The sequence below is a fragment of the Poecilia latipinna genome, unplaced genomic scaffold, assembly GCF_001443285.1.
Source record: "Poecilia latipinna isolate Pla-1442-1.1 unplaced genomic scaffold, P_latipinna-1.0 Scaffold2451, whole genome shotgun sequence".
Lineage (NCBI taxonomy): Eukaryota > Metazoa > Chordata > Actinopteri > Cyprinodontiformes > Poeciliidae > Poecilia > Poecilia latipinna.
In genome coordinates this window covers 50,103-64,975 of record NW_015115067.1, presented here as the reverse complement: position 1 = coordinate 64,975, position 14,873 = coordinate 50,103, and the positions used below count along the sequence as shown (strand labels likewise).

The 14,873-nt window shown below is 36.9% G+C and overlaps 1 protein-coding gene and 1 long non-coding RNA gene across 5 annotated transcripts in view; one reads left to right on the top strand and one right to left on the bottom strand.

The window, feature by feature from the left end:
- The window catches only part of LOC106937856 (serine/threonine-protein phosphatase 2A 56 kDa regulatory subunit gamma isoform), a 43,226-nt gene that overhangs the window by 5,061 nt on the left and 23,292 nt on the right, over positions 1–14,873 (top strand). For 2 of the 4 annotated variants that reach the window (XM_015019577.1, XM_015019579.1), the window contains exons 2-4: positions 232–606; positions 680–745; positions 3,435–3,585. In XM_015019577.1, the coding sequence (XP_014875063.1) occupies positions 580–606; positions 680–745; positions 3,435–3,585 (244 nt within the window). In that variant the 5' untranslated portion in view covers positions 232–579. Of the gene's footprint in view, positions 1–231; positions 607–679; positions 746–3,434; positions 3,586–12,757; positions 12,980–14,873 lie in introns of those variants that run through there. The other 2 variants (XM_015019580.1, XM_015019581.1) reach the window with 2 other exon arrangements.
- The window catches only part of LOC106937857 (uncharacterized), an 11,630-nt gene continuing 8,036 nt past the window's right edge, over positions 11,280–14,873 (bottom strand). The window contains exons 2-3 of the long non-coding RNA XR_001422481.1: positions 14,675–14,685; positions 11,280–11,290 (exon numbers count right to left, since the gene is read on the bottom strand). This is a non-coding gene — a long non-coding RNA (uncharacterized LOC106937857). The remainder of the gene's footprint in view (positions 11,291–14,674; positions 14,686–14,873) is intronic.

Sequence of the window (14,873 nt, the reverse complement as noted above, 5' to 3'; positions counted from 1 at the left end):
TGGCAGCACAGCTTTGGATGGCAAGTTGTGAAGAGTCTTTTTACCCTCGTTGGCGCATGCGCGAAATACGCGGATGTAAACAATTCAACATGCACCGTGTCTATAAAACTCATGGCCATCTAAAATCCGCCGGCATTTATGCTAAATTAGTATCATAATTCCTGAAAAGTGAGTAAAAACCGCTCTAAAACTTGATGTTTCTTTACATATTTTGTCTGATGTTTTACAAAGCCATAAGTTGACGCTCTCTGACCTGGAGGACGTCTTTTCGCCTGACAACACTGCCCTCTGGTGGCGCAGTTTGCGCCCTGCATCTGTGACTCAGGCTGCGAGGCGCCTCAAAGTGTGGCTGCCGCAGCAGTAAGTTGGCCGTCAGGATTTCCCTCCAACAAAGCGTGACTTGTGTCGGACAGCCAGCCCAGCGGGACGGCACCTTTCCGAGGCTCGGACCGCGTCACATGGCGCATGGATGGATAGCGGGAAAAGGCTGATCACAGTGGAAACATCCGCGTTTACCAGGCATCTGTTAGTCAGAGTGAGACCACACTTCCACCTGACTCTGGGGGTTTTCATCTCAGGATGCCTCACAAGAGCAAAAAAGAAAAGGTAGCAATTTAGCTTGTGTGTTTTAAATTGTTTTGTTACTATTCAGTTTTTCTTTTCTTTTTTTTTTGTGAAGGAATCCTCCAAATCTGGAAGACCAAAAAAAGCTGGAAGCAAAAATGGACCTACAGGGGAACAAGAGGTAAAACTTTTAAAGTTTATTTCATTTTTAAACAACGGCTGAGCACTGGAGGGTTTCTTCCTGTACTTTCAAAGATATTTTAAGTATATTTGAGTTTTCAGGGNTTTTTTTTGTTTGTTTGTTTTTGTATGGATGCAACTCTGGAATTTATTATATTTAATGATAGTTAAAATGTTAAATTACAGATAAAATAGTATTTTTAGTAAATGTAATCTATTAGAGTTAATTATGTGCTTAACCTACATTTTCATGTATTCTGTCTTCCATATTGTTTTTTTAGTTTAATTTCTGAAAATTGTTTTAGTAAAGTAATGAAGTGATGTGACCGCTGTAAAAAATAAACGGGGATCCTGACTAAACTAATCTTTTGTTTTAAGTCATCATAAAAACATCAACAATTATAAAACAAACAATAAACATAACAGTTTATTTATCTGTCAGCTTATGATTTTTGATTGATCAAAATCACCAATCAAATATTTTGATCAATGTTCCACTTAATATTAATCAAAATTAGGATTTCCAGTCTTCATTTAAAGGAAGTCTGTTTTTCAGCAGTCTTGCAGTTTTCTGAACATTTCTTCCAGATTTGTGGTGCATTCTGGGGATTTTAAATGTGCAGGCACTGCAGCGTAATCGAACCTCGGCTCTGTTTACGTTACTACAGATCAGAGCGTTTGTTGTTTCAAGACTTTATTGGCTTTTTGTTTCAGTGTAAACCAGGAAAAGTTGCTCATATGACATGTGGCATGATCTTGTGACTGTTTTCTTTAAAAGTACTTTTATTCTGCCGGAACAATACTGGGCATTGTAGCAGTTATTTTAGTCCAAAGTTATTTCTGCAGAGCCTGTTGGTTGAATGTAGCAAATGGACAAAAGCCTCAGGCCTGTGTTCTTTCTGTATCTATTTTTCACAAATATTCGGCCATCTCGTTCTAAAAATTTTAATAGTTTTTAAAATTAGCCCTAAAAGGTTTTCTCCAGTCAGATGCAGGTTCATCTCAGTAACTTGGTGCATCTATTTAAGCAATTCAAGTCTCACAAAAGTATTTTAAGGGTCTTTTTTGTTAAACCAAAGCTGTTTAGAGTTGCATTTGGTTAGTAGTAATTGGAGCGTTGATTAACATATTTGTGTATTTGCTTGATGATTCTGAATGTTATTTGATAAAAATTTAAAGTTTGCTTTGAAAATTCCTGAACAAATAAATTTGACTTAATTTTGAAAATGAAACTCAAAACTAAAGTTTCCCAAAAACATAAGTTACTTTATCACACAAACACGAGGAAGACTTTGACTTTTATAGTTGTCCAGCTTCACCTGGAGGCTGTTTGCAGAGGAATGTATTCATGCATCTTAATGGAAAGTTGAGTGGAAGGAAAAGCTGTGCTAGCAACAAGGATGACTAAAGACTTTTGAAGATCGTGAAGTTTCCAGGTCTTATTTGGGGAGTCATGTCATCTTCTGGTGTTGGTCTCCAGTGTTTTATCAAGCCTAAAGTTGGAGCAAATGTCAAGACAAGAAACAGAGCAGTTAATGCTTCCCTGATGATGAGCTTTATGGAGATTCTGATTTGGACTTGGTACCAATCCTCACTGCCAAAAATACTAGTGCCTCCTTTAATGAACATCGTTTTACTGTGCTTTGTCAGCAAATTAGCTGGACCACATAATCAAATTCCTATTAATTTATTGTTACTTACCTTTTTATTTTTTCCTGAATTGCAATTTGTCAAATTCACTGGGAAAAACACAAAATCTTAACAAATGTTTTTGGTCTAGTTTCCAGTGCAAATATCTCAGTACATTCGAAATAAGACGAAACTAACTTACAAATAACTTTTCATCAAGATGTAGGAGCTGGTTTTACATCAACAATTCTTTAATATTGAAGAAAAAGTTCTAGTTATGAATCGAATAATCTGCCAGTGGAACAAGATTATAATATGGGAAACTGGCAGATTATTTCACTAACAACTGGTATTTTTTCATCAATATTAATAAAGTATTAACTTTTATGTTGCTGGAAAGTTACTTGTAAGTTGTAACTACTTGTATTTCAAGTGTAATAAGATATTTTTTCAGTACAGCAATGCCTAAAATCTATCACTATTTGTGGAATAAATGATAAATAATTACCACTTCCACTGGCAGATTATTTCACTGATGGCAAAACATTTTTCCAATTTTATAAATGAAATAATCTGCCAGTGGAACTAGTAATTTTACTCTCTATGAAGGAATTATTGACTTAAGCTCCTATGCCAAGCTGAAAAGTTACTTTTAAGTTAGTTTTGTCTAATTTCAAGTGTACTAAGAGTTTTGCACTATAACTGGACCAAATGGATTTGGTAGGATTTTGTGTTTTTGCAGTGAGACGGTGTAGCTGCGTTCTTTCGGGTCGTAAATTCAGATTAAATTTGCTCCGATTGTTCCAGTGACAGCTTTATCAGCTCAATCTGAGATCATTTATTTTGTCTGCCGCGTCCCATCAGCAGAACACCGGGCCGCTGCGATCATGTTTCCTGACTGAGAGCCACTCGATCTGATTCGGAAACGAAAGGAACCTGACCTCTTTACGGCGGAGCCTTCAGCCGCTTTTCTGTCTTCACTTGATTAGAGTGGCTGCTGTCCCTCTTCCTGTGGAGCTGGACCCGACCCACTTGACCTCACTCCGCCGCTTCTTCCACAGGGTTCAGGTAAAAAGGCGCCCCCTTCAGCTCAGCTGTTGAGGGTGAAGCAGCCCGGGTCCCACTCAGCGGTGAAGAGAGAGAAGAGGTTCAGCACCTCCTCATTCCCCCTCAGCGCTAACAGAGAGCTGCAGAAACTCCCAGCTCTCGCAGGTATGTTGAGTCTAGTTTGAAGTTTTAAAATGTTTGAAGGTTTTATATGTCTAATTTTAACCAGTTTGCAAAAATAACAGCCGAGGAATACAACTTGAAGATTGCATTTATGTAGATAAAATTCAGAGTCATATTGAAGATGTTCTTATGCTTCCTTGAACAGGTTAGGATGGATCTATGGTCTACACAAAACTTGTTCATCACATTTTTTGCACCAAATCATTCTTAGATAATGAAATTTTAGTCTGAATAAAATGTTTTGGGGCATCTTGTCACTTTAAATTCAAAGACCCTGCTGCTGGCCACGCCCCCCAACTCAACATTTACACTCGCACGTGAAAACGGCTGCAAACAGAGGCGCAGTTACACAACCGTGCATCTTTGAAAAGCAGAAGTGGAGCCTTCTGCACAACCAACAAAAATGCAGCAAGTGGTTTCTGGATGACAAATCAACAACAAAACACTTGTCTTTTCCAGCAGCCATTGTATACAGCACATTGAGCTCAGCTTGGGTTGCTAGGCAACGGAGCAGTACCTGCTGATTTGTGACGTTACATTCTAGAGGTTTTTGAAATGGCGAAGCTCCTGCATGTTTGGTCAGCTGACTTTTTCACTGTATGTGATGTACAATGGCTGCTGGAAAAGACAAATGCTTTGCTGTTGACTTGCTGCATTCTTGTTGGTTGTGTAGGAAGCTCTACTTCTGCTTTTCAAAGGTCTATGGTCACATCTGTTTGCAGTCATTTTCACGTGAGAGTGTAAAAGTTGAGTTCAGGTTGTGGCCAGTAGCAGCTTATTAGGATTTAAAGTGACAAGACGCTCTAAAACATCTCAAGACTCAAATCTAATTATCTAAGAATAATTATGTGCAAAAAAAATAAATGAACATGTTTTGTTTCGCCCGTCGACCTGTCCTAACCTGTTAAGGGAAGCATAATAGATCACTTTGAATTTTTTGGGAGGTTTTTAGAAGAAGCTGAGGCCCAAATGAAAGTAGAAAAAACATGCAAAAAGTGAATTTTATTATTTAATAATAGGTCCCCTTTCAGAATTCATAAATTGGTGGATCTTCATTCCCACCTTTCAAACCTCGAGATCCTTGCTTGCTACATTATTGATAGCTATGCGGCCGCCCATCCGCCTGCTCTCTAATGCAGCTGATGTACAATCAGCTGCATCTCCCGCCTTACCTGACAGTAACGTTTATTACTCCCTGTACGAAAGACCGACTCGATCAATCAACCGGAAACCCAGAGATGGTGAGAAATCTTGGCCATCCAGCCGTAATCTAGAACAACATGTGCATAAACTCATGTTATAATGATTGCAATGTGAGTTTTCTGTCAGCTGACCACACCGATTGACTTAATCATTACGTGTTCTGCTAATGGTGATACGAAGAAGAGGTCTGAAGATTTGCATCAATCTTTTATGACTTCTTTGTTTCCACTCAGCATTACAAACAGGATCTGGCCTAAGTATTTTCCTGTAACTGATACACAGCAGCACTCTATTCAGATACCTGGATGAGCTGCGTCCCCCATACAGGTGTTCAGGACAAACGGCTTGTGGGGCCTAAGGAAGCATCGTGATACTCAATACAGCCCTTCCACTTTGGCTCAGTGGCTAACATTACTGCGACTTCTAATGTTTAATACTTCAACAGGTATTAAACTTGTTTATCTTTTCATCTTTTAAAATCTGGAGGTTTTAACTATTTGAGGCGGTGAGTGAAGACCGGTCTACAGTCCCCAGGTTCTCCAAAACATTTATAAACATTTTTGTTTATAACATTTATTTAGTCATTTACAACATCCATTAGGTGTCCAAAAGGTACTTTACAGCAAAATTAAAACAAAAGTAAAAATACAGAAATGCAATTATTTGTTAATCCCTGCAAATAGTTAAAATACACAAGTACTTAAAGGGGCAGTATGATGTGTTTTCCATCTTGTTTTAAGTCAATAATTCTTGAACATTGATTAAAAAAGCAATAGCTCTACTGGCAGATTATTTCACTTACACCATGGGAAAATGTCTTGATATAAGTAAAATAATCTGTCAGTGGAACAAATAAATTTTCATTCATAATAAGGGATTATTTATTTGAAACAACCTGCTATATCTTGTTGAAAAGTAACTTGTAAGTTAGTTTTATCTTATTTCAAGTGTATTAACATATTTATGCTAATAATACTTGGTAATATTTTGTATTTTTGCTGTGTGGTTTCTGAATAGTAAGTCAACAACAAAACAAATGTCTCTTCCAACACAATGGAAAAAAACAAACAAAAAAAACAGCTGAACAAACGTACTGGAACTCCACTTGGGTTGCTAGAAAATGGGCTGGAACTCTGCTTAGGTTGCTAGGTAACAGGTTGGGGTGGCTGGGGTTGCTAGGTAACAGCACAGAACTCATGGATTGTGACTCAGCACGTTATTAGTGAAATAATCTCCCAGTGAATCCGATACTTTTTAATTAACATTAAGAAATTATTGACTTAAAACAAGCTCCCATGTCTGAAAAGTTACTTTTAATTTAGTTTTGTCTTTTTTCAAGTGTTCTAAGATATTTGCAATAGATTTGTGTTATCTTGACTTTATTCATTGGCCTCGTCAACTCCACTGCTGGTTTTCAGAGTGATTCATCCTGTTTTCTCACCTGTTGAAAAGCAACCTAAAATATCGCAATAATCACAAAATAATTGATCTTTAACACCCCAACTATTGATCAGTCTTCACCAGTTACTTTAAATATGCAGCTCACTACAAATCAAAACAAACCACTGGTCCATCTGCCTATCAGACGTTTATATTGCCTGACAGTTTTTACACAAACATAAACAGACTAAATAGCAGAAATTTCTTGAGTCCTTTATTGCAACATGTTTGCTTTCTTAGCCACTCATATATCCAGAAATATGATTTAGTTGTGATGCAATAACTATTTAGCTCATCCATGTAGAGAAATTAAAAAAAAATGTTGAATTTGTTTTATTTTGTCCAAGATATTCTGCATCACATTTCTATTAATATCACATCTGTCAGTAGAACTGGAGGAGAAACGAGTCGTTCTGTTAGTTCCAGTTTGCTGGAGGCCCATGAACCGAATCCTGTCAGCAGAGCAGCCATGCAAATTTGATGAACAGGATTAAACAGTACGCTCTGCCAGGTGTCAGTAAATCATTCAGTGATGGGGTTAGTTTCCATGAACCTCTGGCTGACATGGTTTACCTGTACTGCCACCTGCTGGGTGAAACACAGTGTCTGATTCTGACCAATTCTACTTTTTAAAACCAGTTACCTTTTTCTTTTTAATGTTATGACATTTTTTTTTAAATTGCACTTATTGCGCTTTGTTCATAATTCTCACTCATTTATCATCTCTTATGTTTTCAGGGATATTTGTTGACGTAGTTCCAAGGCAATAAACCCGTTGAACCTTTTAGGTTTTAGCTAAATGTTTTGGAGAAAAGTAGAACTGAAAATCACCACAGTGTATATGCCACAGGTTTTAGATTTCCTTTTATAGAGAAATGTGAAGAATATGCATAGTTTTCCTTCCAGTTCACCATTATGTACTGCTTTCTTTTGGTCTTTAAAATAACCCCTTCCTGAAATGTAAAATTACAATAAAAGCTGCAATATGACAAAATGTGAAAAAAAGAAATGGGATTACTTTTGCAAATCACTGTTTGCCACAACTGTGTCAAACTTTGGTAGTTTAGAAAAATTGTCATTATTAAAGGTAGACCTTTCATGCACAATTAACATTTCCCAGGTTTTTTATACTTCCACTTCAGTCTCAACTGGTTTTAAAAACATCTAAGAAAAACAGCTTAAAAAATCCACCCAGCTGTTTTTGGGAAATAAGTTAATATTTTTTGGTGTCTGGAAATTGAGCCCTTTCAAATCCACCTGATCAAGAGTCTGTTTTGGTTACTTTTGCTCACCTTTTTACTTTTTATTTTTCTTAATTTAACTTTTTGTTTTAGTGTAACCAAGAAGCTCCCTTTCTAACATGTTGGTGGAGAGTCTTGATCCTTTTCTTTGCTGTGAAAACACCTATACCACAATGATTTTTGTGTTTTTTAGGAATTGTATATAATTTATTGTTATTTATATTTGCTAATATTTAACAATTCAGATGAAGAACCATGTCAACAAATATTCAATTTCCCCTTGGGGATTTATGAAGTTTATTCTGATTTTGATTCTGATACTTAAGTCACAGTTGGCAGGCATTGCTCAGCCCATCACCTAGCAACCACAGCGGAACCCAGCCCATTACCTAGCAACCACAGCGGAACCCAGCCCATTACCTAGCAACCATAACGGAACCCAGCGGAACCCAGCCCATTACCTAGCAACCACAGCGGAACCCAGCCCATTACCTAGCAACCACAGCGGAACCCAGCCCATTACCTAGCAACCATAACGGAACCCAGCCTGTCACCTAGCAACCAAGAGAAGCTCCAGCACGTTTGGTCAAATAGTTTTACTGCCGTATGACCTGTACAGAACTGAGCAGACTAAATTATCAATATTTAGAATTATTTTGTGCAAAAAATGTAATGAACATGTTTTATATAGGCCTATCTTAACCTGTTGAAGGAAGCATAAAAGGTCACTTTTGGTTGGTATGCTAATGATTTGTTACAGATTAAACACTAAAAAAAGCAAAAATCCATTTTTCTTTGCTCTGCACTCCTTTAGTCAGCCTATACCGCTATTGTAAGATGTAAATGGCACATTGCCATGTGATGGCCATGATGATGTGCCATCACATTGTCATGGCGGTGGAATGTGATGGCACCCAAAGACAGGCTTAGGTCCCTTAGTGAGAGAATACCAAGAGTGAGAACCGAGGTAGGATCCTGTCCCTTAAAACTACTCTTATCCATTCCTATAAGTTATGTGCTAATTCCTTATTCTGATGTTTGAATCCATTTTTGCATAAAACACGTTTGCTTGCAAATTTCTTCAGTTTTTCCTTTGTGACCAGAGTCCGATTGAAAACCCAAATATTGTACTCAAGAAAGAGTAGTACTGTAGTAAAAGTAAAAAGTAGCCATACAAGAAATTACTCAAGAGTAAACAAGTATTAAGCTACTAAAGTACTGAGTAACTGATCAAAACATCATTTAATATATAAAGTTACATCATCAGACGGACCAAAATATAAGGCTGTGTGGAAAATCTGGTATTCTAAAGACCAGAATTGAAATCATTCATATAAAAAACAAAAGCAAGCAAAAGAAACATTTTTCAATATAAGACTTATGAAACTTTAATAAAAACTGGTGAATTTATGGTAAAAACAAACTTGTTCTTCATTCAGTGAAGTTACTCACATTGGGTAGAGAATCCAGAAATTTCAGTCAAGTAAAAGTGGTGATACTTTGTAGTAAAATTACAACTCCTAAAATCAAAATTAGTAAGCATTGGAGAAAGTGACTCTGTGAGATAAAAATATTGCTGAAAGATGTTTTTTATTAGCTGTTTTTACTGTTTTACACTTTGATGCTTTTATAACTATTTCTTCTGATTGTATGTAATGTTTATAAACAGTTTTGCTATTCTTATCAGTACCCTTTACTCCTGAAAGTATTTTTTGTAAATATTTACTACCCAACTCTGTTTGTGACTCACCTAAATGTCTCAGATCATCAATGATAACAAGAGTAAATATGAAATACACCCATCTAATGATGGTTTCATTCAAAGCCGTAGATGAAAGCGTAATTCTCCCATTGTTATATCATGAATTAACCGATTAACCACATTTTGGTTTAGTTTACTTGCTACACCCAGGCTTGGTTGCTGTCAGACCTGCAGAATAAAGAAATGATTTAAGTAGAACCAGTTTGACAACATGAACCAGTGTTTTTAAACCCAGCTCCTCACAATGCCCTGCATGTTTTGGATGTTTCTCTGCTTCACCACCTGATTTCAATTGATGGTTAATCTCAATCTGCTGTGCTAAAGCAGGAAAACATGTCAAAAATTCATGACAGTGTGCCGTGAGAAGGAGGGTTGATAAAGAATGTAAAAAATATATATTTTTAAAAATAGACAATGTTACGATCCAGAGAAATTAAAGAACAGATTAGAAACAAAGTACTTGACAAATAGTATGGAAAAGATTATAATACTTTTTCTAAAACCTTTGGAGAACCATTATCCACAAATAGAGGAAACATTCAAAATAAAAAATAATCTGTGCTTTTTTTGTTTGTTTGTTTGTTTGGAATGTGTGGCTCCCGTTATATGTGACATAAAAATAACACAAAAGTTCAGAAAGAGTATCTGAATCCTGGTGGTAGTAGTATAATGGTTTCTGATTCAGAATCTGGTCAACTTGTTTAATGGAAACAAAAGTTCTGCTCTCTACCGGAGAATGTTTTTCTATTTCCCCCTTCAGGCATTAGCTCTTTTTCAGAAAAGCTAGAAACCACCTCAACCGACAGTATAAATGACTTTTTTGCGAAATTGACGAAGTTCTTTTGAATTTTTGCTGTATCTATCAACTATTTCTATTGATATTTCAAAATGTGCATAAAAACCATTGATGGAAACATGGTCAATGATCCTAACAAACCAGCATGCCAACCTTTTAATGGTATGACCTTAAACCGATCTTTCATGCTCAGAAATGCTCCATTGTGGCTGAATTTACACAATTCTGCATAGAAGTGTGAGCCAAAGCTCCTTCACTCATTGCCAGTTATTACACAGTCTTGCAATGCAAAAACACAAATTTTACCAAGTATTCTAGTTTCTAGTGCAAATATCTCTGTACACTTGAAATGAGACAAAACTAACTTACAAGTAACTTTATAGCGACATATAGGAACATTTTTTAAGACAATAATGAGGAAATACTAATTCCCCTGGCAGATTATTCCACTTATAACACGTTGAGTCACAGTCTTGAGCAATGTTTGGTTACCTAGCAACCCCAGCCGAGCTCGGCCTGTTACCTAGCAACCCAGGTGGAGTGCCAGCATGTTTGAGTTTTCGTCATTATTAAGAAATTTACTTTAAAAAAGCTCCTATATCTTGCTGAAAAGTTACTTGTAAGTTGGTTTTGTCTTATTTCAAGAAACTAGACCAAAAATACTTTGGTAGGATTTTGTATTTTTGCAGTATGGTTGCAGTTGTTACCTTGAGTGGCACAAACTGTTTTTAGATTTAGGGAGCATTTACTTTTTCACATTGGACCTGGCTGGCTAAATAGCCATGTGATCTTTCTCTTATATTTAAGTCTGATGATTTGAAACACTTAAGTGTGACGACAAAAACAGCAGAAATCAGTAAGGAGTCAAATGCAGCTCTGTATTCTAGTTAGTATTTAACAAAGCAAACGGAGCAGCCACTTAAACTGAGTGTCCGTTTTTAAATGGACCGTAATTTCTTGGCTTTTAATGTGAAAATGGTTTTAGAGTCCTGCTGTCCTTAAAGGCCTTGGCTTGTCTTGTGGTGTCGGTGTGGTTTCGCTCTGTATCAGTATGTCCTCTGATGTATCACATGATAAAACAGACAGCCTCTTCATTATGTTTCATATAACAGCAGATAAATCATTCAGTATCCTCAAGTACAAATGGAAACATTACTAAACGCTAATTGACACATGTGTTTAGTGATTTTTAGTTTTCTGAGATTAGATAAAAGTGATAAAACTGCATAAGCTGCTGTTCTGATTCTCTGCATCTTCCATTTTCTCTCTTGACTCGGTTTCATTTCCTGTTTATGAGCTAATTTCACTCAACTCGTAAACATCACTTACAATAACAAAATCTTTCAAAGTTTCTGAGTCATGAAGTGACTGAAGGGGGCTGATTGTGGTCTCATTTAGTTATAAATTAAACTATATTTTTTTTAAGCTGTCTGGACTGGAGAGAATAGTCTTGAACAGTTGAAACCAGATGTTTACATACACCCGACACACACTGAAGTTAAATCGGATCAAACTTCTCTTGTTTTAGGTCAGCTAAAATTACCAAATGCATTTCTATTTGTTAAATGCCACAATCAGGAGAGAATATGCTAGAGATTAATTTAGTAATGCCTTCAAGATCAAAAGTTTACATACATTTGCTGACATAACATTGTCTTTGAAGCTGGTTCTTACTAGGGTTATAAGAGTTTTGGGTTTTTCATTATAGTTTCATTTTATTTTGTTTTGATTTATTTGTTTGTCAAATTCAGTTACCAGTAGTTTTTAGAGTGTTTGCTGGTTTGTATTACTTATTAGCTAAATATTGTTTAGTTCTTATTGGTTATAGCAGTAATTTTAGTTTTTCATACTAAATTTTAGGTGCTGGATTCAAAAATATAAAAAATATAAAAGTATTGTGATTATGCTTACAACGTTTTGGTGACAAATACTCAGCAGATGATATAAAAAATGTATTCAGTTATTGTCGAACGACCAACTCAGTCTGGCGTTTTATCCCAACTTTTGCAGTCACAATTTTCTTTGGTTGGTGTGTTGAATACTTAAAATATCTAATTCCAGTGGTAAGGGTTCTTTACAAAATTAAAGTTTGCTAGTGTTTGAGAGGGCAAACTACAATTAATATATTGCTTGAAAATGGTCTTAAATCAATGTTATTGTTTATTGCAATAATTATTGGTACAAAATTTGCTATTGTTACATATTTGAGCTTGTATTTATGAATTTCATATCAAAATTCATGTCAGAACTGTCTTTATAAATTCCTATAGTTACCTCTGCAGTCTTCTTTTCTTATGGTTTAATCTGTTAATCATTGAATCAGTCATTTAAATCCCCACTCTGACGGTCTGACCCTCATTTTGACCTCCTTTTCATGAAAAATTACTAGAAAAAGATGAGAATAAAAGACTTTCCAGCCTCTCTAAGCACTCCTCTTTCCAACTGCTTTTCCTAAATCAGATTATATTGAAACCCCAGCTAATGGCAACACTGTGGAAACGACTTAAGCCAATCTGATCTAAGATCTGTGGCAGAACCTTCCTTGTAAAGCGGACTGATTGGAAAGAAGAAACTGGAGCAAAAAAAAAGATGGAAGCGCCGTAACTCCGCCCACTTTCCATTCTCTCATCCAATCACACTCCCTCACCCACAGCGGTCTGCTTTCCTATTGCTCCAGAGCGGTATGAGTTCAACCAATCAGCTCGCGACTCCGCTTCTGACGTCACCAACAAGCCAGTTCCCTCCAGCAGCAGCAGCGCTTCATTTTCTGATCTGCTTTTGTGCTAAAATGGAGGCTGGCCTCTCGCCCTGAGTGGATCGCCTTCCTGGTTGGGCTTTAGATGTTGACATGCAATAAATCTGGAGACAGGATGGTTGTGGATGCACCCAATTCCAACGGGCCTTTCCAGCCGGTGGCTCTTATGCACTTCAGAGGTATGTAAGCGATTCTTCCTGTATTGTCCCGGGGAATTGGGGAGCTGAGTGTTACTGTGCTCCTGCTCCACTGGAAACCGCTTGGTTTAGTCAACGTTTCAGCCGCTTCGGACGGGATCAACGTTTGTTTGTTTTTTGGATATAAGCTCCGTTGTATCTGAATGAAACAGAGGAATAGTTTGTTTAGGCATTTATGTAAAGCTGGAAGAGATAAAAAAAAAAAATCAGCTTTACTAGCTAGCAGCTCTCTACCCATCCCCCCGCCGAGCGAGTGATGTCAAAGGAAGTGAGGTCATAGCCAAGGGAAGGGTCTCTTCTCAGTTTTTTAATGTTTATTTTTCTATTGTTGCTATGAGCTTGTTTTGTGATTTTTGTGCAGCTGTTTGTTTAATAAGATGGGGGTAAAAAAATAATAAAATTAGCATCTTTAGCCTCCTCTTTGCAGCCTCAGCGTTCATGTCACACTCCAGTTAATCTGGGCACAAAGTGTATAGGCTGAACACTAAAGAGATTTCAGAACATATTTAGCTTATTTAGCCTTCCACTGTTTTGAGTATCCCAACAGGATACAGTCTGACTCTGCTTTTTAGATTAAATGTGTGCTCAATGTGCTCCGTCTCATCTGAAAGGGCCGGTTTGTTACCACTGTACTTGAGTGCAGCCCAGTGTTGGATGAATCCGTAGGCAATTATTGATTTCAGTCCATTGAACCGTAGAGGCGACTGCCTTGAATGATGACTCTGTTTGGGAACAATCGGACTCTCCCTGCGTCACTCTGTTACTGTGGCTTCCAGTTCCATCAAATGTTTTGTCCAAAAACTAGTGCGCTTTGTTCTATTTGTTTGTTTGGTTTATTTTAGTGGTAACGTGTGTGAATTGAAGATGCACCGATCAGGGTTTTTCCCTGGACAATACTGGATACCAACTTTGGTTTCACTTGCTAATTTTCTTTTCTTTTGTACTCCAGTCATGCTATTACATATTTGGCTTTTATTTCAATGTCACATGAAAGCAAAACGTAATTGTTACCACCTTACAACATGTTTGACACTCTAAAACACATAATTTGGTCCCCCTATTACTGCAGAAGGACACAATAAACTTTAAAATCTGCTGGAATATTTAACACTGGAACTGGAAAACATTTTAAATATACAAAATAAAGAAACAGAAACAACAAATAAATGAATTACGAAGTCTCTGTAGACAAAATTCGCTTTCAAAAAAGGCTAGTTGAGACAAAAACACCAGACAGAAACGTTGATGATTATTAATTGATTTATTGCTTATTGCGACAACCCGTCGTGTATGATGGTCAGGGTGTCTGCGCATTGTTAAAGTCTGAATGTATCTAAAACTAAGACCTTAAAATGTCTTAAATTCATTAGGAAAATGTAAGTTGGGCCCTAAATATGGTAACCGCAGGTCCTAAATTTTGTAGAGAACATAATGCAGTGTTGTACAGCAGGACCCTCCAACCAAACCCTATATTTATAAGCTTTTGGCCTTAAATTTAATTCAAAGTGGCATTAGAAAGGTCTTAAACTTGGGTTTCTGAAACCTAAACGCATTCTGTGGTGAATCGTGGCTCAAATATCGCAACAACCACCCAATAATACTTCATAATCTCGTGGGATAAAATCCAGATTATTCAGTCGCCTTGTGATTTAGGATGAATTAAACTGAAAGCAAAACTTGCCGCTTGTCTTGCGGTGACTATGCAGCAGAACACTGTGATTAGGCCTGTCGCGATAAATCAATTAATCGCACGATAAATTAAACCTATCGACCTCATTTTAATTTATCGTCTCTTCCTGCCTTTTTTCTTTCTGTTGACACTGAATGAAAAAGGCTCAGCTCCGGTGCTCTCCACTGACCCTCTCTTCCTCATTTC